The sequence below is a fragment of the Ricinus communis genome, chromosome 7 (genome assembly GCF_019578655.1).
Source record: "Ricinus communis isolate WT05 ecotype wild-type chromosome 7, ASM1957865v1, whole genome shotgun sequence".
NCBI lineage: Eukaryota > Viridiplantae > Streptophyta > Magnoliopsida > Malpighiales > Euphorbiaceae > Ricinus > Ricinus communis.
The window spans coordinates 25,836,698-25,859,405 of record NC_063262.1 but is presented as its reverse complement, the minus strand read 5'-3'; the positions used below and the strand labels follow the sequence as shown (position 1 = coordinate 25,859,405).

The window sequence follows — 22,708 nt, the reverse complement described above, 5'->3', positions numbered from 1 at the left end:
TAAAGATTGAAATTTTTTAAAAAAATTTAAATAATTAAATATATCAATTATTTTGTTAAATATAAAAAAATTATAATTATCTCGACCTATTTCAAATCCTATTCAGACTATAAATACTATTCAAATTTATCCAAATTTCATTTATATTTTATACATATAAATTTAATGATATTTAACCAAGCAACAGTATCAATTTAAGATATTAAATAAACTGCAAAATCTAAATTCTATGCGGACATGTATATATCTAATTATATATTTTAAAAAGAATTTATTATGATTGGATATTTAAACCTACACAATTTATTATTCTTCCTTAATATTCTACTATTGCTACTTTTATCCATTCCAAACCCCTTTAAAATTACTCGTATATTCCTCATATACTCCAACCCTTTTTATCAACTACTTTTCTTAGAAAATTGAAAAAAATATTTTAATATTACAACATACTAATATAAATACATTGTAATTACTTGAAATTTGAACACATAAGATATTGTTCGACTTCATTAGTTCATAATTTTATCTTTTTAGTGGATTCAAGAACTTCTAAAAAGGTTAATAAGTTTGACAATTGTTTAAACTTGATTTGTTTAACTTTAAAGTTCTTTGAACTCTTAAAATCAAACTACTAAAAAGCATCTAATGTAATTAGTTTCAACCTCCATATATATACTATCAGTCATTTTCTATCCCATTTCGATATGTAATTTAATTCATTTATGTATTTTTGCATCCAGAGGCTTTCCATTCTAAAAGCTGACTAGAACTAACTCCTTATCAAAGCATCTTGTCTTTTCTCTATTCTCGTCGGATTGGTTTTCTAGGCCATATGTTGTCACATACCCACCAATCTTCATATGCTTTTCTCTACTTTAATGCCAATTGTAATGATTTAGAACCAAATTACATAAATTATTATCAATTTTAGCCTCTAGTCTCGTAATTTTGTTCCTTTAATGAATGCAATAGCTTTTAAGAAAGTCACTCAATGAGAATTTCTTTAAACTCAAAACAGTTAAATTTGGACTTTCTATAACTCCTAAGCCAAATTATCAAGTTGCATCTCATATGATTGATTCCAACTTTTTATATATTGCACTATTAGTCATTTTCTATCTCATTTCAATTTGCAAGTCAATTTATTTATACACCCACATACTTTAGAATTTTATCGTCCTAGAAATCTGCCAATAATTGCTCCTAGCACTTGCCCTTGCACTAGTATCCGCTCCTGCTCTCATCAAATTGCTTCTCTAAGACCGAATATCACATACATACCACATAAAAACACACAAATAACTCATAAATCAAAATCTATTTTAAATAAGTTATAATAAAAGAAATTAAAAACTAGAAATTTAGAAATTTATAGTAATGATATGAGCACAGTTTATTTTTATATAAGAGTTCGAATAGTGAGGTATTTGAGTATGTCTGCTCCTGTACGTCATGAAAGTTCAAATTTTTTGTACCTCTATCTACTGCCTTGAAGCATTCTACTTGTTGTCATCCTTATGCCTAGACATCGACCGAATCGAATTTAGCACCAACTATTTATACATGGAGCACGGGAATGGAAATGGCAAGAAGGGGAAACATGCAAATGATACGGAGTAAGAAATTAGAAACAAAAAATGTAGTTAGGAATGTATATATTAACTATTTATAAATATCATTTATGTAAATATAGTTTACATCCGTAAATATTAAATAATAATTAAGTATTTAAGAACAGACAAAAATAAATATTTTAATAAATAATTACTACTATTTTCTTATAAAATAATAGCTTTTTATTCCTGGCTTGATATTGTGTTTTGTTCAAGATTTGATGAGTTTTATATTTCTGTTTTGACCTTCCTTTTATTTTTATTTTCCTTAATGTTCAAAAAATGAATTTCCAATTGTAAAAAATAATCCCAAATCTTTTGGGGACTTTAGTCAGAATTTCTATTCTCAAAATATCTTCAAAACGCCGGAACATAGTCTAAATGGATTTTTGAGTTTAGTAGGAATTTTATGCATAATAGGCCGCTATAACTAGAGAATTTTATATAAAAGATTAAGTATTTTATGTACATAGATAATAAATTAAACTCGACCTTTAGAAATATTACTAAAACAATATGAATAACGAAAGTAAAGATCCACAATATATACAAAAAATTGCACAAATATGTATTAACAAGTCTATTTTAACTTTTTAAAGCATATAAATTAGTCTTAATATTTATAAAATTGAAAATAAATTTTAAAATAAAATTAAAATAGTCCAAGTGTGATATAATAAAGTAGCTAAAAATTGCTCATAATAATATATTAACTTATATAAATTACAATCTTGATTAATTTTAGTTTAGTTTTCAATTTGATTACCATTTATAAATATAAATTTTTAAATTTAGTCTAAATTTTTAATTCAACTAAAATTTTCTGAAAGAAATCATATGATCCAACACCGACACTCCACTCTATCAAATATTGAATATCTAAGAACTGAGGAGCATAAGATCGAAAAGAAAATACTTTATATTAAAGGTTAAGATATTTTGCAATAATGACAGTACCACTGACTATATTTATATAAATACAATATTTAAATTTTTTTCGTTTCACGCTAATGCTTAGTTAGTCATGACCTATTAGTTACTAATTAAGATTTTAATATTAAATTTTTTTTATTAAATTAACACAATTAGAAGATGCATTTAGTTTTCTTGTTGTAAAAATGCAATTAAATTTTATAATATACAATAGTTTATAAGTAGAATAAAAGCTGTAATAATAAGACAACTTTATTTTATCTAATTTGAAAGATTTTATTAAATTATTATAGAATATATTTATTTAATATTTATTATTTTTATTGTAGTTCTTACTAATAGTAATAGCTTCATTTAAATTCATAGTTATAATAATAACAATAATAATAAATGAACCAGATTATGAGTTTGTTCACGACCTTTATAAACGAATCTTTGTTCACGACCCAATAAACAAGCAACTTCACAAGCTAAGAAATTAAATTTTGTATACTCAAACTCAACTTGTTTAAATTAATGAACAATCTTGAACGAATTTTTTGTCGATATGAATTCCAAATAACTCGCAAGACCATTTATAATGCTAATTGCGAGTGTTTATTACTTAAGGCGGGCAAGGGATAACATCTGTGATCCGAGGCAAAAGTTCTGATTAAGAGAGTGTTTTGAAGGAAAACTCTGCAGAGTGACATCCACACTGCAAAGTAAGGAAAACCTTTCTTAAATTTTGTATCTAAAGTTAGACCTCTAGTTGTCGATAAATCGAAACCTAAATCTACTTATCCATTAAATGTACGTAATTCTTGAAATTAATACATACTAACATAGATATTGAACTTTTCACTCTTTTTTACAAAGGAAAGAGAGAGAGAGAGATGTTGGGTCTTAAGTTCCCGACTTTAACTTCAAGTATTACAAAATAAATATTCAATCACCAGTTAATAATAGGAGCAAGGGAAAAAAAAGAAAGCAAACCTTCTCTTGTGCATATCATGGCTATCTAATGCTAAGAGTGATGGAGAAAACATTGGGTTTTTGAGGAGCAAGAAATGAACTTAAAGATAACTTGTTTCTTGGACATTAAGAACACTTAATGGGAAAGAAATACTTGGTCTTCTGGAGATGTCTATTAAATGGTACACCCTGCATGATATTTATAACATACAGGACACTATGAGATGCAAATGCAATGGCCACAGTCCAACTAAGACATATTAGCACATCATCATTACCGTCCACAGTTACTGTTTCTGCTTCTAAACTGCTCGAAATTCCATTCAATAAAAACTTATTCAAGTTTATTTAGTATATCAAAATAGTTGAGCTCAAACTTATTAGTAATGGGCTCTCCTTAAAGATTGCGAGTATCATTTATAAGCTCGAGATCTAGCTCCTTTTTAAGGACGTTATCATGAGCTCTAGCACATATGCACGAAATAAAATAGCAACTCAACCAAAGCCATGCAGATATTGAAGTTTCATATAAGTAAGCTTCTAGGTAGCCATTATGGCAGATTTTGGATCCAACACGAGGTTTAGAAAAATATCAACTACCACAGAAAAATGCTAATTTTTGTGAAAAATCAGTTATGGAATTATGAACATTTACAAGAGAGTACACATAGAAATATATAACATATGTGTAATTAAGAAATAGAAGTCGACTGTCACTACATAAATAAAAGAACTTGACTAGAATAACAAAATAAATAAAAAGTTTTATTAAGAGTTAAATGTTTCAGATAATAAGATATGTAATTGAAGAATAAAATCGGATTGTATCTGCAGAAATCTCAAAGATAAAACCAAAAGAAAGTTTGTTATGGTTGCGTAATGCATGTGCATAATAAATAAAATTAATATATATTTATGATCCTTATTTTATATAATAATTTGAGGCAGTAACTCATTTGATAAAGTACTTTTTAAAAAACAAAATTTTAAACATTTTAAACTACGTCTGAAATATTTATAAATTTAATTTTTGTTATTAGTTAATTTACTTGTTTTGTTTTATTATAATCAATGTTCACTTGCTTGTTGTCTTGTAAATATAAGTTATGCTAAATTTATGCTTGTTGAATTTTAGTTATTTAGTTAGTTTTATCCTTTAATTTTTATTTTAATCTAATAGACATTTGAACTTATTTTTTATAATATCTTAATACTTTTTAACATGTGTCTTCAACTAATACATCTATATATATTATATAAAGGTATTTAAATATTACTAAAAAATAAAATTCAGTTGTCTGTTAGGTTAAATCAGAAATTAAAGTGTTCAACTGACTTATCGATACAAGTTTAGTGGCATAAATATATATTTAGCCTATAAATTATTTTATTTATAGTTTAAGTAGTGAGAATTAAATAGTAAAATCAGTATAAAGATATAAAAATGGATAAATCCAAAAAAAAAAAGTTGATTAGGTGTTAATAAGAGAATAACAAATATGTAATTAAGAAGTAAAAGTCGTTGTTCACTATATAAATAAAAGAACTTGACTAGAATAACAAAACAAAAAGAAAGCTTGTTAGGAGTTGAATTTGTTGGATAATAAAATATGTATTTGAAAAATAAAACCGGTTGAAGCTACAGAAATCTCAAGATAAAACCAAAAGACAGTTTGTTAGGGATTGAATTTATGAGATAATAAAATATATAATCCATTAATGAGGAAATGGGTCGCTGTTAGTACTAATATTATGCTATGCACACCTCTCTAACCTCAAATTACATCCCTACCAGATTGTATTCTCGCAGTATTGGGAGGAGTTGTGTTGTGATTGCCATGGCAGATAATTGGTAGGGAATGGTAGAAGGCGGTAGCATGGATACCATGGCGTTTGACAAGGTGGAATCTGTGGTAGTAAGCTCTGATACCATCATAAAAACTCTGAATTTTGAGTAATTCTTACACACTTTGTATTCAGTGATATACATATAGAACAAGACAACACAAATTGTTTGCAACAGAGAATATCCCATCTACATTTTAAAGACTAGATACTAATCTAAACATTCAAAATCAGATGCACTTAGAGCTTATATTTCGATGGAGGATACGGGGTTACAGTTATGAGGGGGCCATGCAAATCATCTTGCTAGCCTTATTCCAATTTTGAGCCTAAGGGGCCATTCCATAGGCTGCTTACTCTCATCTACAGTATGTAAATTATCATAAAGGGTTCCGTTTGGCATATACGTATAACCCAAAAGCCTTTCCTTATGAGCCATGCAGAAGCCTAAAGAGGAACGAGGTTACGATGTTTCACACTCCCCAAAGTAGCCATGTCAGATAGAAATTCTTTTTCAGAGTGCTGTGAATCCTGCAATCTCTTAACCATTAGCGGCGTGCCATCCAAGAGTCTTGCTTTATACATAGTCCCTGTTCTTCCAGAACCAGTTATATTCTCTTTGTTGAAGCAGCCTTCATAAGATCACTCAATTTAATTTTAGAAATTGATTTCTCAAACATAGAAACCTGGGACAGCAAAAATCTTCTCAAACATAGAAACCTGGAACACCAAAAATCTTCTTCATCAATCCTAGAAGAATAAATCAATTTCTAAACACAGTAATTAGTTCATTCGATCACTTGTTTTTATTGGCACACACGACATGAAAGGACTTAATAATCCAAATATGCTGAATTCAGGACTTCTTTTTTTGTAATTCAAAAGCTCATCTTTGTCCTATTTGATATGTTTTGCACAAATTCAGTGGGCAGAACGACCCTTTGTCTAAAAATAAAAGGCTTTATTGTTTCTTCCTTTCCTTTCTTTTCTTTCTTATAAGCAAAAGTAAGACATGCATGCACCTGAAAGGAACACATAATCAGAAAGAGGATTAGTGTGTGTATATATATAAATGCCGGTTGTCTTGTAACCATAAATTATTAGGTTAATGGTTTTGAGCGGTGCAAATTAAATAGTAAAATCGGTGAAATAAAAAATTTAAGATAAATCCAAAAAAAAATTCGTTAGGTGTTAATAAGATAATAACACATACATAATTAATATATAATTAAGAAGTAAAAGTCGATTGTCACTATATAAATAAAAGAACTTTACTAGATTTTTCTAAAAAAAAAGAAGTTTGTTGGGAGTTGAATTTGTGAGACAGTAACATATGTATTTGAAAAATAAAATCTGATTGAAGCTACAGAAGATTTTCAAGGTAAAACTAAAAAGAAAGTTTGTTAGACATTGAATGAAATGTGTCGTTGTTAGTACTAATTTATGGTATACAAACCAGATTGTATCCTCGCAGTATTGGGAGGAGTTTTGTTGTGTCTGCCATGGCAGATAATTTGTATACATAGAAATTGTTTGCAACAGAAAACAGCTCATGAGATACTAATCTAAACATTCAAAATCAGATATCCTTGATTTGTGGCTATTATCTTATCACTATCACTAGTAAGGGATACTCTTGAAAGTTATACAACAATAGAGTCGTTCATTTTTAAAAAGAATTTTATTATACAACTATAATTTTTTTTTTAGAAAAAATATGGATAATAAATTAATAAAGATTAATAATTACATCTTGATATAAAATATAAATATATATTGAATAAAAAAATATATTTCTAACAACCATCAATCTGATTGACTACGATCCATTCCACAATGCTAAGTTATAGATACTATCTTTTAATGAATTCTATTATTTGTTTTTAAACGTAATTGTGTGATTTTCTTCACCACTCGCATAGAATTTAATACCCATATTATAATTTTCATAGAATACATAAGAAATCATATAATTTTTTGAATAGTAAAGTAATATTTATTTATGAAAATAAAAATAAAAGATATAATTGACAATTTAAAAAATAATTGACAGTGAATCAATAATTGAAACTTTAATAAAGAAATAAAAATAAAGGAGAGAGGAGAGGTGGTTAGTCATACAACTAGAGTCTAATTAATGGAACCTCATGTCTAATTAAATGCAGCATCATGGATAGCAGTTGTGCCTAAGGATATGTTAAACCAGTGCTTTATATTATCAAGTTCTGATGGGTTTTCAAGAAAATAACATTCTATTTGCTGGTATTTTAGGTGCACCAGACTTCATTTTTATCTGCCCTGAGCTTGGATGTTATTGATTCTTGATCGAGTTATAATATTGCCTTATCTTCTAATAGAAAAGAGATAATAAACAGGCTGTTGAAATAGAGACTCATTTTAAATTAATAATTGCCATAGATTTTCTTTGAAATCTATTAGTTCACATTTTTCCCATTTCCCATGACACATTCAGCCGATTTAGTTGAAATAGAGCTACATTTAAGCCCGGTCCAATCTAAAACTTGCACTTAATTAATCTTCATTTATTAAATTCAATGATACATTCTAAATCTATTAAACTCTATAGGAAAGATAAATTAATAAATTAAGATCACAATTTCTACATTAGATTTTCTATTAATTGGAAGCCATAAAAACGGATGAGTGATAGACTGACGAGTAAATCCACTGACTACTTAACACTTATTTATGTGGTCGGACATTTTATCAACTTTTGCGAGTACATTTCTATGCATTAGTTAAATGAATTAAGAAATGTATTTCCCAGAGTGCTTTTACTGAAGATCAAACCTTACAATGACAAAGAAATTCCTTACCAAATGAACTATTTTATTTGCATGATTAGTTGTATAGTTTATTAGTTTACACACGTTAACAATATAAGATTTGGTTATAATTACTCTCATTTTAGACAACTTGTAATCCATCCCATAACGTAGATATCCTAAACAAACATTCACAAATATTTCTAATCAAGAGAATGATGAAAGAAATTCTGAAAGCTGCTCTTGCCTACTTTGAAATTGGCAGCCATGAATTTAGGACTGCTACATTACGCTTTCTCCAAATGCTAGACCAGTGTACGGATGGCACCATAGGCCAATTTGATGAGTTCCTGAGAGAAAGGGGTCATGAGCCTCTGTCACCAAGCATCCTTAAGGCGCTAGGCAAGAAGCCTGATGACCATATTGGGTTCAACGATTTCTTGATTTTGATGTATATTGTTAAGACCAGGAGGCCATGCTGTGATCTTTGTCAAACATTTCTCCAAGGTCTGTATTTCACTTGTGCTATATGCTTTGAGACAGAGGAAAAACCCTTCAATTTATGCTTAAGCTGCATAAGCAAGCAAAAGAATTGTCTTCACGGCCATGGTTTGTTGGTTGACAATTTTGCTATGCTCCACTCTAAATCCAAAGCTCTTAAACTCCAGCTGGTAAGATCATCATCTTTGATATAATATATATATAATATCCTTTATTTTTTTTTTATTTTGTGTTTCATGTCTTCTCTTTTTCTTTTCCTTTTCTAAGGAGAAAAAACCTCTGCAACGACGGGTTCCAATGATAACCAACCATCCTCCAACTTCGCAGGAGGTCAGATTAATTTATTTCGACATGTTCTTCATAAAAAAGTTATGATCAATATACAAGGGTCTATTGTTTGGTAAAGGGAACTATGATTAATATTGTATCTGTAGAAAAAGGAAAAGAAATAGCTTTGCAGGCTTTATTAATTTTATACTATTGTTATATACATATGACTTATTTTTTACAAAAGCATAATATTGTCCTATATCTCAATATTATCAATTATTTCTCATATTAAATTGTTTTTAAATTTATTACTAGTAAAATTTTATATAAATTAAGAATTTTATAATTAAAATAATAATAGCCGTCATTCGTTATTGTTATGATTGATTTTTTAGTAATGAAATTCTATGAACTGAATTATGTTATTCTATTGCATTTTCTCATCTACCTTAATACATAATTAAGATTAAGTGATATTAATGGAAATAAAATTAGAGAATGACCAATTTTTTTGGTCACTTTTTACAAAGTTTTACAAGCTGAATCATACTGTTCTATTGCTTATTTTAGTCTAACCGATACATATAGATCATATCTTTTATGTATACGTATCAATTGGATGATATTAGAAAAAAATTCATTATGGTTTTTTTGACCAAAATGATCAGATTCAGCTCCATGATTTATTCCAACATTTGGAAGATAGTTATGTTTCGAAAGAAACACACATCAAACCAGTCCTTTTTGGCTCTTCTGATTCCTCCGGAGATAACACAAGCAAAGTGTGCAACATTGGTTGAAAAGGGTCGTGGTTAGCTTGGACCAGAGCCACCATTGCAGTGGTGGTCGCCGTTATCTAGAGTTCTGTGTGCTCAAATTATGTTCTATTGTAATATAAATAAAAACGGAACATGGTGTGTTGGATTGTCATGTACGCATGGCTAAATCTGTAGCTTTTTTTCCTTTCCTGCATAATGTGTGTCTGATCCTCTTGAATGGGATGTTATTTATATGCTATAAATGAAAGACTCGTGTTGTGATGTTTGCTCAAAGTTATGGTTCAAAATATATATCCTAAGACCTTAGGCGTAATTATGATGCACTTTGAATTGGATTTTAGAGTCCAAACTTTCATGAAAAATACTCATTTCACTTGACGTCTACACAAATAAATATACCTATGTTATTAAATAACATTACTTAACAATATCATTTAAAATTAATATCATAAATAAACCATATTAACGAATTAAGAAATATAATTTTAAAAAAAATTGCAATTGCCTCTCTTCTTTATCTTTATTGTAATGTTTTACATTAAATAAGACGGGAATGACCCATATTCCATCCCTTGTAATTTTATTTTTTTCAGATTAAGTTCTAGCACTTTCATTTAGTGACATTGAATTTGTATACTTTTATTTGTGTAAAATTTAAATCATTTTCTAATAAAAGGTGTATACGGTGTTAATCTAGTGTGCAAATATGTTATTTGGTCTGTATAGTTTTTTAATCTTACCTATCAAATTCTTATATCTTAATTTTTAACCAATTAAGTCATTAATTATTCTTTTAAAGAAGCTTTTCTTAATACACTAAAATTATTTAAATTAATTTAAAGCTTAGTACAATAATTTAGAAATATGATAAAATTATGTAGTTTACTAAAAAAATAAAAATAAAAAAAATCCCTTTTGAGTTATGTAATAATGAAAGATTTTAAAAATTTATCTTTATTATATATATATATATATATATATATATATATATATATATATATATATATATATATATATATATATATATATCTTATTTGGTCATTATTATGTATATACTGAATTAATAAATATGTGATTTGACTAACATTCTAATTGAATAATTATTTATTAAAATATATATAGAGAGAGAGAGAGGGAGAGAGAGAGAAAGAGAGAGTTTGTCTTAGTTTTTATTATTTATTAAAAATTAAATTTTTTAATAATTATCTCTTTATAAACGGCTTATGTCTTTCTTTATATTAGTTAATTAATTAATGTAACTGATTTAATCTAATGAATTAGAATTTTAATGTAAAGAAATTAAAATCAAGTGGTATCATTCCAATTAAATTAATAGCTTATTATTAAAATAAAAAGATAAATTAAATATAAATTATAATAAACTAAAATTTAAATAATAACTCTTAGGGGTTAATGTCAACAAAAGAAAAGTATAGAGATTTAATATTATATAAATAAAGGTTTAGGGACTCAAACTCACAAAATAAAAATACAAGAGTTTAATACATAAAATATAAAAATTATTTCTATATATATTAACAGTGCGTGTAATATATGCTTCTAACTACTATTTAAAAATAGCTTAAATTTTATAAAAATAAAAATACAAAAACTCAATATTACCGAATAAAAGTACAAGAATATAATCCGAAAGAAAAATAAAAATATAATAGGCCAAATATGGATTATTAGATATTTATGTAACATAGATTTAGTGCACAAAGTCTTAATATTGTATTTCAGAATTAGATGAACATTGGGTTAATAATAATAATAATAATAATCTATTTCATTATACAACTTGAGACTTTTAGCAACAATTTCAGATTCATTCACTTCGAATTTAGGAATGGAAATAGAAATGAAGACGAGAAAATAAAAATAAAAATGAGTGTCTTTCATATATTATTTAGCTTAATATGGAAATAGAAATTGAACTTTTATATTTTATTTTTTAATTATTCCTAAAAATAATAAAATATTTAATTAGTTGCACTCTATGCAATAAATACATAAATACACTTTATTATTTCACTTGTTTGACTATTTTTATAATTGGTTTAATTTGCTTCTAAATTGGAGGAGAAATATGTGATTTCCATTGATGAAAAATATTCTACTTCAATTCTCTAATTATTTTTGACGAGTCAAACACTAATAATTAAATATTATTTTTGATAATGAACCAAAACCCCTTAATTTATAAGAATTAAAAACTTCAACTGTGGTTTTAATTTAACAACTTTTTTTCTTTCTAACTACTAACATTCTTATCTTTCATTAGCTAAAGAATGAATTAATATCTTCATTTTGATTTTTATTAATAAATTTACTAGAATTGCAAAAAAAAAAAAAAAAAAAAAAAAAGAGTGTTAGTAAAGAGTTTTGTAATCATAAAACGACTTTTAATTGATAACAAATAACAATCAACTCAGTTAGCAAAAGGAAGCAAACCTTCCCTTGTGCATATCGTGGCTATCTAATGCTAAGAGTGATGAAGAAAAACATTGGCTTTTCAGGAGCAAGAAATGAGGTTAAAGATAACTTGTTTCTCGGACATTAAGAACACTTAACGGGACATAACATACTTGGTCTTTGGGAGATGTCTATTAAAGGGTCCACCCTGACATACAGGACACCATGAGATGCAATGGCCATAATCCAACTAAGAGATCCTAGCACATCATCGTTGCCGTCTACAGCTGTAAATCAGTCTTTCTGCTTCTGAGCTGCTCCAAATTCCATTCAATAAAAACTTGTTCAAGTTTGTTTAATATATTAAATAGTTGAGTTTAAACTTATTAGTACTCGTTATGAGTCTCATTATAAGCTCGAGATTAAGCTCCTTTATAGGAACGTCTGTGAGATCGTGAGCTCATCTTTTATATCACTAGAACATATGAATGAAATAAGATTGCAACTCAAAGTAGAGAAAGAATTACTACAAATATTTTAACTGCGAACCCACCAACTTAAGCAAGCTTTAAACAAGCTTCCCAACCAAAGTCGTGCAGATATTGAAGTTTCATAGGAATAAGCTTCCAGGTAGCCATTGTGAGTTTTTCTGCTTGTGAGCTGCTGTTTAATAATAGTTGAGCTCAAACTCATTAGTGCCCGGCTCCTTTATAAGCTCGAGATCTAGCTCCTTTATAGGGCGTATGTTCATTTCCTATAGCAGATTTTGCTCAAAGTAGAGAAAGAAAGATTAATCCACTTCTTCAAACAAGAACTCCTTCAAACCAACGGCCAGACTGAGATGTTTTTGGAAAGGTTACTACAAATAGTTTAACTGCGAACCCACCAACTTAAGCAATCTTTAAACAAGCTTCCCAACCAAAGTCATGCAGATATTGAAGCTTCATAGGAATAAGCTTTCAGGTAGCCATTATGGCAGATTTTGGGAAAATATCAACTACCACAGAAAAATGCTATTATTTGTAAGAAATTAGTTACGAATTACATATATTTACAAGAGAATTACCACATTCATATAGAAATTCATTAGCCATTGGAGTATATATTATACACAGCAGAAATTTAGATAAATCCAAAAATAAGTTTGTTAGGCGGTAATCAGATAATAACATTTATGCAATTAAGAAGTAAAAGTCGATTGTCATTATATAAATAAAAGAACTTGACTAGAATAACAAAAAGAAGAATTTGTGAGATAATGAGATATTTATCCTTGATTTTGTGGCCATTATCTTATCACTATCTCTACTAAGGGATACTTTTGAAAAGTATACAACAATAGAGTTGTTTTTTTTTTTTTTTTAAATATTATTTTATTATTTTTATTAATATATTAATAAAGATTAATAAATACTAGGTCTCAAGTATTTATAAATCTAATTTTTGTCAGTACATAATTTACTTGTTTTGTTTTATTGTCATTAATTCATTCGTTCACTTGCTTTCATTGGCATGTGTTACACACACGTCATGAAGGATTTGATCATCCAAATATGCTGAACTCAAGACTTCTTTTTAAAATTCAAAAGCTCATCACTGTCTTATTCGATATTAAGAGAATTAGTATGTATGTATATATATAAATATTTGTTGTCTTGTAAAATTAAATTATTTCATTTATGATTTTGAAAATTAAATACTAAAATCGGTTTAGAAATAATAAAAAATGGATACATCCAAAAAGAAGTTTGTTAGCATTAATCAGATAATAACATATATGTAATTAAAAGATAAAAGTTGGTCGTCATGCATGAATAAAAGAACTTGACGAGTATTAGAAAAATAAAAGCTTATTAGGAATTGAATTTGTCAAATAATAAAATATGTATAAAAGTCTTTATTCTGAATTGTACCAATTTTTTTATCATGCAGTAGAAACTCACGCATTATTGTACATTTTATAAATTTAATAGATATTTGAATGTCAAATAAATTAATAATATATTATAATAGCAATAAATACAAAAATTAATATATAAAATTAAGACTAATAAGGATATTTTAATTAATTTAAAAACGTTCCCCCTTTGTGTGGGGGTGGGTGAGAGTGGTTGTATGTGCGCGCATTTGTGTTTATTTTTGTATAATTTCTAATTATAATTTTATTCTGTTAGAAGAAAAAGTCAACAAAAAAATACTATTTTTAATTGCTATTATTGTTCATTTTTTTAACATTTTAATAAAATTGTATCTTATAATCAATATTGAAAAGCTTAATAAAATTAGACTCTAGAGTTAGACTTGTGTTTAATAAATTATTAATATTATCTATTAATAAATTTAAACATAATAGGAGATGGATATATTTACTTAAAGGGCATTACTAATTAATCAATTAATTATTTAATTATTAATTTAATCTAATAATATAAATATTTACAATTAGTAATTCATTTAGTATAAATTTAATTCTAAAAATTCAATTATATTAAAATTTGAATTCGAAACTTATTTTAATTGTAGAAGATAACATTTATCTATATTTTTAATATTAAATTGACAATATTATTTTTATCAAATGATATAATTAATTAAAGAATACCATAATCATGCTTTATGCTTATAAAATAATAAATTTAGGGATAAGGAGGCGAAGAGTGCATTCTTTGCAAGAAAACCTCTGATCTGAATGTCTCACAGTGAATTTGTCTTGAGAAACAATTATTTGCCATGGCAATGGCACTGTTCCTTTTTCTTGTAAACTACCCAAATGGCCCTTCTATCTTCTTTGACCTCATGGCTCATGCAGCCAACCATCAAATCAATAATTTTGTTATTGTAGTTAATGGTTATTAAATATCATTTAGTTTTATAAATTAATATTAATGAGTTAATTTTATAGATATTTTTTGCCTTTTAATTTATTATGATTTAAATATAAATATCAGTATTTGTTATAATCTATCTGCAATATTTTAAAAATTTATTTCTATACATTTATATTATTATTTATTAATTTCTATATTTAATTTATTGAATTAATAAATTACTAAATTAACTAATATTTATAAAATAATAAATAGGATTTATCGATAAATCTACTGGTTTCTTTTCGCACCTTTATCAGTAGGTCTCGAATATTGATAATTTTGATGTTTACTATTACATAATTTATTTGTTTTATTTTATTATAATTAATTAATTAATTCAGTTGCTTTCACTATCGTGTGTTACACATACTTCATGAAACACTAAATAATCCAAAGACCGGATAATCCAAACACATACTTCTGAATTTTGGGTAATTGTCACATACTTGTATTCTGTGATTTAGAAGTTGTTTGCAACAGAAAATACCTCATTTACATTGGACAGACTGGATACTAATCTAAACATTCAAAGTGTTCTATTTATGGGCTATTATCTTATCACTGATAAGGGATACTCTTCAAAAGCATATAAAAAGAAATTCATTGAAGATCAACAAGTACATTAATGATTAGCGTTATTTTCTTTTTAATCATACAATTACAATATTTTTATTCCACCATTCAAGATTAATAAGTATATTAGTGAGTTTCATACTCAATCTCATAAATACATATAGAATTCTATAAATCCATTGATTTCTGCCGCTTCTGTTATTCCTGCGGGTTTGGTCGTTGAGCTTGCTTCTATTGGATCCGGGGTTGGTCAAGGTACTGCCGTGGGCCAAGCTATAGAGAATACAAAAATGATAATAAATCTTGTCGTTAATTTTTCATCATAAGAGGTCTATTTTTTAAAGCTAAAACAGATTTTCCTTGATATTTCTTATTGACCCTTTGGCTTTTGCAGCGATCCGGATGTATTTAAGTAATTATGGTTCTGTAAGACTATAATGAAAATGTAATTTTTTTTTTCTAAACGAATATAATATTGAGATTTTTTATCGGAACGTGATTGATTTCTAAGATCACTTCCAGCTCTAGGCCTTTTACTATTAAGTTCCAGTAAAACCCTCAGATGGTGTTTCAGAAACAGGAAAAAAAAGGAAAAGTGAGAAAGAAATAAATGTAGAAATGGAAACAACTTTCAAAAAACGAAGGGGACTAAATAGGAACCCAACGAAAAAGATCATTCTTTTTCTCTTTTTGACATAAAAAATAAAAATACATGTTAATATCAAATAATAATAGAAAAATATTTATTTCTAATAATCATTAATCGTATTACTAGAATAGTCAATTCTATTTCTACGAAAAATACGTTTCACTTAGTGACACTAAACTATTTATCAATTTCATATTATCTGACTATCAAATTTAATTACTTCAGTTTTTTGCCACTTCTAGAAGAACTTAATACTCCACGTCACCACTCTCACAATAGAAGAATTCATTACTTCATAAAGAAAGAATCTTATAACTTTATAACTTTAAAAAATAATAATATATATTTAAAAATTAATAGATATAAAATAAGAAAAAATAAATAAATTATTATCGACCTAAAAAATAAACAGGAATGGACCGGGAATATAAAACTTCCATACAGGAAAGGTCGCTGGTTATACTAAATATGGTATCAATTGTGGCTAAGGATATGGTATTACTATATATGCTTTATATTATCAAGTTCAGATGGGTTTTCAAGAAAGAATAGAAAAACATTTTTTTTTCTTGATATTATATGTTCACAAGATAATGAATGGAGGGTCGAATATATACATTTTAAATTAATTGTTATGATATACTAAACCAATTTTAGTTGTGAAAATTCAAAGTTTTGTTCGAATTTAACTAAATCTCATTTTCTAAGGATGAGTTGAATTCAATAACCTACTCAATATATTATAACTCCATTAGATAACTCTATAAGAAAAAGATTAAATAATAAGTAATTTCTATAGTTGGATATTCATTACTCCATTACATTTTTATGCATTATTTAAATGAATTAAAAATTATATATCCTAGAGCTTTTGATGAAGATCAAACCTTACAATGACAAAGAAATTCCTTACCAACTGGATTAATTTATTTGCATTATTAGTTGTATAGTTTATTAGTTTACACTATAAGGTTTGGCTATAAATACTCTTACTTTGGACAACTTGTAATGCATCCCATAACATAAATATCCTAAACAAACATTCACAAATATTTCTGATCAAGAGAGCCATGGAAGAAATTCTGAAAGCTGCTCTTGCCTACTTTGAACTTGGCAGCCATGAATTTAAGACTGGCACATTACGCTTCCTCCAAATGCTAGACCAGTGTACGAATGGCACCATAGGCCAATTTGATGAGTTCCTGAGAGAAAGGGGTCATGAACCTCTGTCACCAAGCATCCTTACGGCGTTAGGCAAGAAGCCTGATGACCATATTGGGTTCAACGATTTCTTGATTTTGATGTATATTATTAAGACCAGGAGGCCATGCTGTGATCTTTGTCAGGCATTTCTCAAAGGTCTGTATTTCACCTGCGCTGTATGCTTTGAGACAGAGGAAAAAACATTCAATTTATGCTTATGCTGCATAAGCAAGCAAAAGAATTGTCTTCACGGCCATGGTTTGTTGGTCGACAATTTTGCTATGCTCCACTCTAAATCCAAAGCTCTTGAACTGCAGCTGGTAAGATCATCACTTCCGATATATATATATATATATATATTTGCTTTATTTTTTGACATATGTTTCATTTTATATCTTTTCATCTTTTTTTTTTTTTATGAAGGAGAAAAACCCTAAACAACGTCAATTCCAATGATGGCCAACTATCCTCCAACTTCGGAGAAGGTCAGGTTAATTTATCCCATCATATTCTTGGTGGAAGACATTATAATCAATATGCAATGGTCTGTCATCTTCAACGTACAAGGGTCTATTGTTTGGCAAAATAAATTATGACTAATACAATATCTGTAAAAAAAGAAAAGAAAGGAGAAAAAGCTTTGCAGGCTTTATTAATTTTACACAATTGCTTTATATATAAATATATAAATATATATACATATATATATATATATATATATATATATATATATATATATATATAAAACTTATTTTAACATGTAAGCATAGTATTATTGTATAATTTGTAAACTTATTTAATTATTTTCAATAGAAATTTATATATTAATTAGTTAATATGTTAATTTCTTAATTAATTAAATAATAATTATAATTCTAAAAAATAATATATAGCCAATAAATTACTTTTCAATTAAGCAACGTTTTTCAATCCTAGAAAAATAATATATTAATTTTATTTTAATATTAAATTATATAAATTAATGTATTAATCAATAAATTAAATAAAAAATTGTCTTACATATTATCAATAAAATCTTATATTGAATTGTTATTCAACCTAGTACTAGTCAGATTTTATATAAACCGAAAATATATATATATATAATAAAAATAATAATAATAGTAGCAGTACATCATTAGTTTTGATAATTTTAGTTGATTTTGTTGGTAAATTCTTATTGTAATCTATCTGAAACATACATCGCAAACTCCAAAATATTGATTATGGTTTTGTTGCAGATTCAGCTCCATGATCTATTCCAGCATCTGGAAGGGAGTTATATCTCCAAAGAAACACAGCACAAACCAGTAGTTTTTGGTTCTTCCCGACAGCTCCGGAGATAACACCAGCAAAGTGTGCAATATCGGGTGAAAATGGGTCGTGGTTAGCTCGGACCAAAGCCACCATTGCGGTGGTCATCGCCGATATCTAAAGTTTAATGTGATCAAAATTCCGTTCCGTTTATATAATAATAAATAAAAGGTGTGCATGTGTGTGTGGTTTGCCATGAAGGCATGGCTAAATCTGTGGCTGTTTTCTTTCTTTTGAATAATGCGTGTGTCTCATCCCCTTCCATGGGATGTTATTTAAATAAAAGATTTGTGTTGTGGTGCTTGCTTAAAGTATATAACTTGCCGTATGCGATTACGCCTACAACTGTTTTATTACCTAGCAATCTCATTTAGAATTATTGTCATAAATAAAGCATATTAAAAAATTAAAAAACAATATAGAAATGTAGAATCATATAAGGAAATATTGAAAATGAAAAATAAAAGGTTAATTACCTCTCTCTTTTATCTTTGCATTATACATAAATATTAACGATTGACTCGTTATCACTCAAAATATAAAATAATATATATTTTTAAATTTAGCATTATAAATATTTCTAATGTTAAGATAATGATAAAATCTTTTATCATATAATAAATTTATCTATAAGTAGATCATTTTATAGCTTATAAAATTTATTCTAATTATTTTTATAGCTAGTAATAAATAAATTTAATATATTATTAAAAAACACTGAAAATTCACATCTATTATAAAAGTATATTTATTTCAATAAAATAGTATGATAGTATTGACATTAATATTCCTAATAAAGATAATATAATAGGACTAATTCTATTTTAACTTTTCTTTCATCAAACATTTCTTCTATTAAAACTCTAATCTAGCACTAATATATGTTAAACCTTGACCTATCATATTTTCTTTTATTTTCTATTTTATCATGATTTTTATTTGATATATGTTTTTGTAAAAATAGTTATCATTATCGTTACAAATTTTATATATTGTTGACCATAACATAAAGTTATAATAAAATAATTCAATTATTAATAATATTAACTTTAGATAATGATATTACATAAGTATTAATTTATTTTAAAAATTTTCAATTTTATTCTAAATTATTTTTTATATTTTTTATTTTATATCTTCATTAAATATTTAGAAAATTTTCAGAAACAGGAAAAAAAGGAAAAGTGAGAAAGAAATAAATGTAGAAATGGAAACAACTTTCAAAAAACGAAGGGGACTAAATAGGAACCCAACGAAAAGATCATTCTTTTTCTCTTTTGACATAAAAAATAAAAATACATGTTAATATCAAATAATAATAGAAAAATATTTATTTCTAATAATCATTAATCGTATTACTAGAATAGTCAATTCTATTTCTACTGAAAATACGTTTCACTTAGTGACACTAAACTATTTATCAATTTCATATTATCCCGACTATCAAATTTAATTACTTCAGTTTTTTGCCACTTCTAGAAGAACTTAATACTCCACGTCACCACTCTCACAATAGAAGAATTCATTACTTCATAAAGAAAGAATCTTATAACTTTATAACTTTAAAAAATAATAATATATATTTAAAAATTAATAGATATAAAATAAGAAAAAAATAAATAAATTATTATCGACCTAAAAAATAAACAGGAATGGACCAGAATATAAAACTTCCATACAGGAAAGGTCGCTGGTTATACTAAATATGGTATCAATTGTGGCTAAGGATATGGTATTACTATATATGCTTTATATTATCAAGTTCAGATGGGTTTTCAAGAAAGAATAGAAAAACATTTTTTTTTCTTGATATTATATGTTCACAAGATAATGAATGGAGGGTCGAATATATACATTTTAAATTAATTGTTATGATATACTAAACCAATTTTAGTTGTGAAAATTCAAAGTTTTGTTCGAATTTAACTAAATCTCATTTTCTAAGGATGAGTTGAATTCAATAACCTACTCAATATATTATAACTCCATTAGATAACTCTATAAGAAAAAGATTAAATAATAAGTAATTTCTATAGTTGGATATTCATTACTCCATTACATTTTTATGCATTATTTAAATGAATTAAAAATTATATATCCTAGAGCTTTTGATGAAGATCAAACCTTACAATGACAAAGAAATTCCTTACCAACTGGATTAATTTATTTGCATTATTAGTTGTATAGTTTATTAGTTTACACTATAAGGTTTGGCTATAAATACTCTTACTTTGGACAACTTGTAATGCATCCCATAACATAAATATCCTAAACAAACATTCACAAATATTTCTGATCAAGAGAGCCATGGAAGAAATTCTGAAAGCTGCTCTTGCCTACTTTGAACTTGGCAGCCATGAATTTAAGACTGGCACATTACGCTTCCTCCAAATGCTAGACCAGTGTACGAATGGCACCATAGGCCAATTTGATGAGTTCCTGAGAGAAAGGGGTCATGAACCTCTGTCACCAAGCATCCTTACGGCGTTAGGCAAGAAGCCTGATGACCATATTGGGTTCAACGATTTCTTGATTTTGATGTATATTATTAAGACCAGGAGGCCATGCTGTGATCTTTGTCAGGCATTTCTCAAAGGTCTGTATTTCACCTGCGCTGTATGCTTTGAGACAGAGGAAAAAACATTCAATTTATGCTTATGCTGCATAAGCAAGCAAAAGAATTGTCTTCACGGCCATGGTTTGTTGGTCGACAATTTTGCTATGCTCCACTCTAAATCCAAAGCTCTTGAACTGCAGCTGGTAAGATCATCACTTCCGATATATATATATATATATATATTTGCTTTATTTTTTGACATATGTTTCATTTTATATCTTTTCATCTTTTTTTTTTTTATGAAGGAGAAAAACCCTAAACAACGTCGAATTCCAATGATGGCCAACTATCCTCCAACTTCAGAGAAGGTCAGGTTAATTTATCCCATCATATTCTTGGTGGAAGACATTATAATCAATATGCAATGGTCTGTCATCTTCAACGTACAAGGGTCTATTGTTTGGCAAAATAAATTATGACTAATACAATATCTGTAAAAAAAGAAAAGAAAGGAGAAAAAGCTTTGCAGGCTTTATTAATTTTACACAATTGCTTTATATATAAATATATAAATATATATACATATATATATATATATATATATATATATATATATATATATAAAACTTATTTTAACATGTAAGCATAGTATTATTGTATAATTTGTAAACTTATTTAATTATTTTCAATAGAAATTTATATATTAATTAGTTAATATGTTAATTTCTTAATTAATTAAATAATAATTATAATTCTAAAAAATAATATATAGCCAATAAATTACTTTTTCAATTAAGCAACGTTTTTCAATCCTAGAAAAATAATATATTAATTTTATTTTAATATTAAATTATATAAATTAATGTATTAATCAATAAATTAAATAAAAAAATTGTCTTACATATTATCAATAAAATCTTATATTGAATTGTTATTCAACCTAGTACTAGTCAGATTTTATATAAACCGAAAATATATATATATATAATAAAAATAATAATAATAGTAGCAGTACATCATTAGTTTTGATAATTTTAGTTGATTTTGTTGGTAAATTCTTATTGTAATCTATCTGAAACATACATCGCAAACTCCAAAATATTGATTATGGTTTTGTTGCAGATTCAGCTCCATGATCTATTCCAGCATCTGGAAGGGAGTTATATCTCCAAAGAAACACAGCACAAACCGGTAGTTTTTGGTTCTTGACGACTCGGAGATAACACCGGCAAAGTGTGCAATATCGGGTGAAAATGGGTCGTGGTTAGCTCGGACCAAAGCCACCATTGCGGTGGTCATCGCCGATATCTAAAGTTTAATGTGATCAAAATTCCGTTCCGTTTATATAATAATAAATAAAAGGTGTGCATGTGTGTGTGGTTTGCCATGAAGGCATGGCTAAATCTGTGGCTGTTTTCTTTCTTTTGAATAATGCGTGTGTCT

At 27.0% G+C, this 22,708-nt stretch overlaps 2 protein-coding genes across 4 annotated transcripts; both read left to right on the top strand.

Annotated features, from left to right (window-relative positions):
• Window positions 1-8,303: 8,303 nt before the first annotated feature.
• LOC8262341 lies at window positions 8,304-9,957 on the top strand. Its single transcript, XM_025159680.2, has 3 exons — window positions 8,304-8,805; window positions 8,903-8,965; window positions 9,574-9,957. Exons 1-3 carry the CDS (start codon window positions 8,350-8,352, stop codon window positions 9,703-9,705), a joined length of 651 nt encoding a protein of 216 aa, XP_025015448.2. The 5' UTR covers window positions 8,304-8,349; the 3' UTR covers window positions 9,706-9,957.
• Window positions 9,958-17,193: 7,236 nt separating this feature from the next.
• On the top strand, window positions 17,194-22,483 carry LOC125370748. Of its 3 annotated transcripts, none has more exons than XM_048377493.1 (3): window positions 17,194-17,714; window positions 21,571-21,633; window positions 22,388-22,483. In XM_048377493.1, exons 1-3 carry the CDS (start codon window positions 17,262-17,264, stop codon window positions 22,472-22,474), a joined length of 603 nt encoding a protein of 200 aa, XP_048233450.1. In that variant the 5' UTR covers window positions 17,194-17,261; the 3' UTR covers window positions 22,475-22,483. The 3 variants fall into 3 exon arrangements, with proteins under 3 accessions (XP_048233450.1, XP_048233451.1, XP_048233449.1); XM_048377494.1 differs by lacking the exons at window positions 21,571-21,633; window positions 22,388-22,483 and adding exons at window positions 17,818-17,879; window positions 18,636-19,022 and having other exon boundaries at window positions 17,195-17,714; XM_048377492.1 differs by lacking the exon at window positions 17,194-17,714 and adding an exon at window positions 20,950-21,468.
• Window positions 22,484-22,708: the final 225 nt, after the last annotated feature.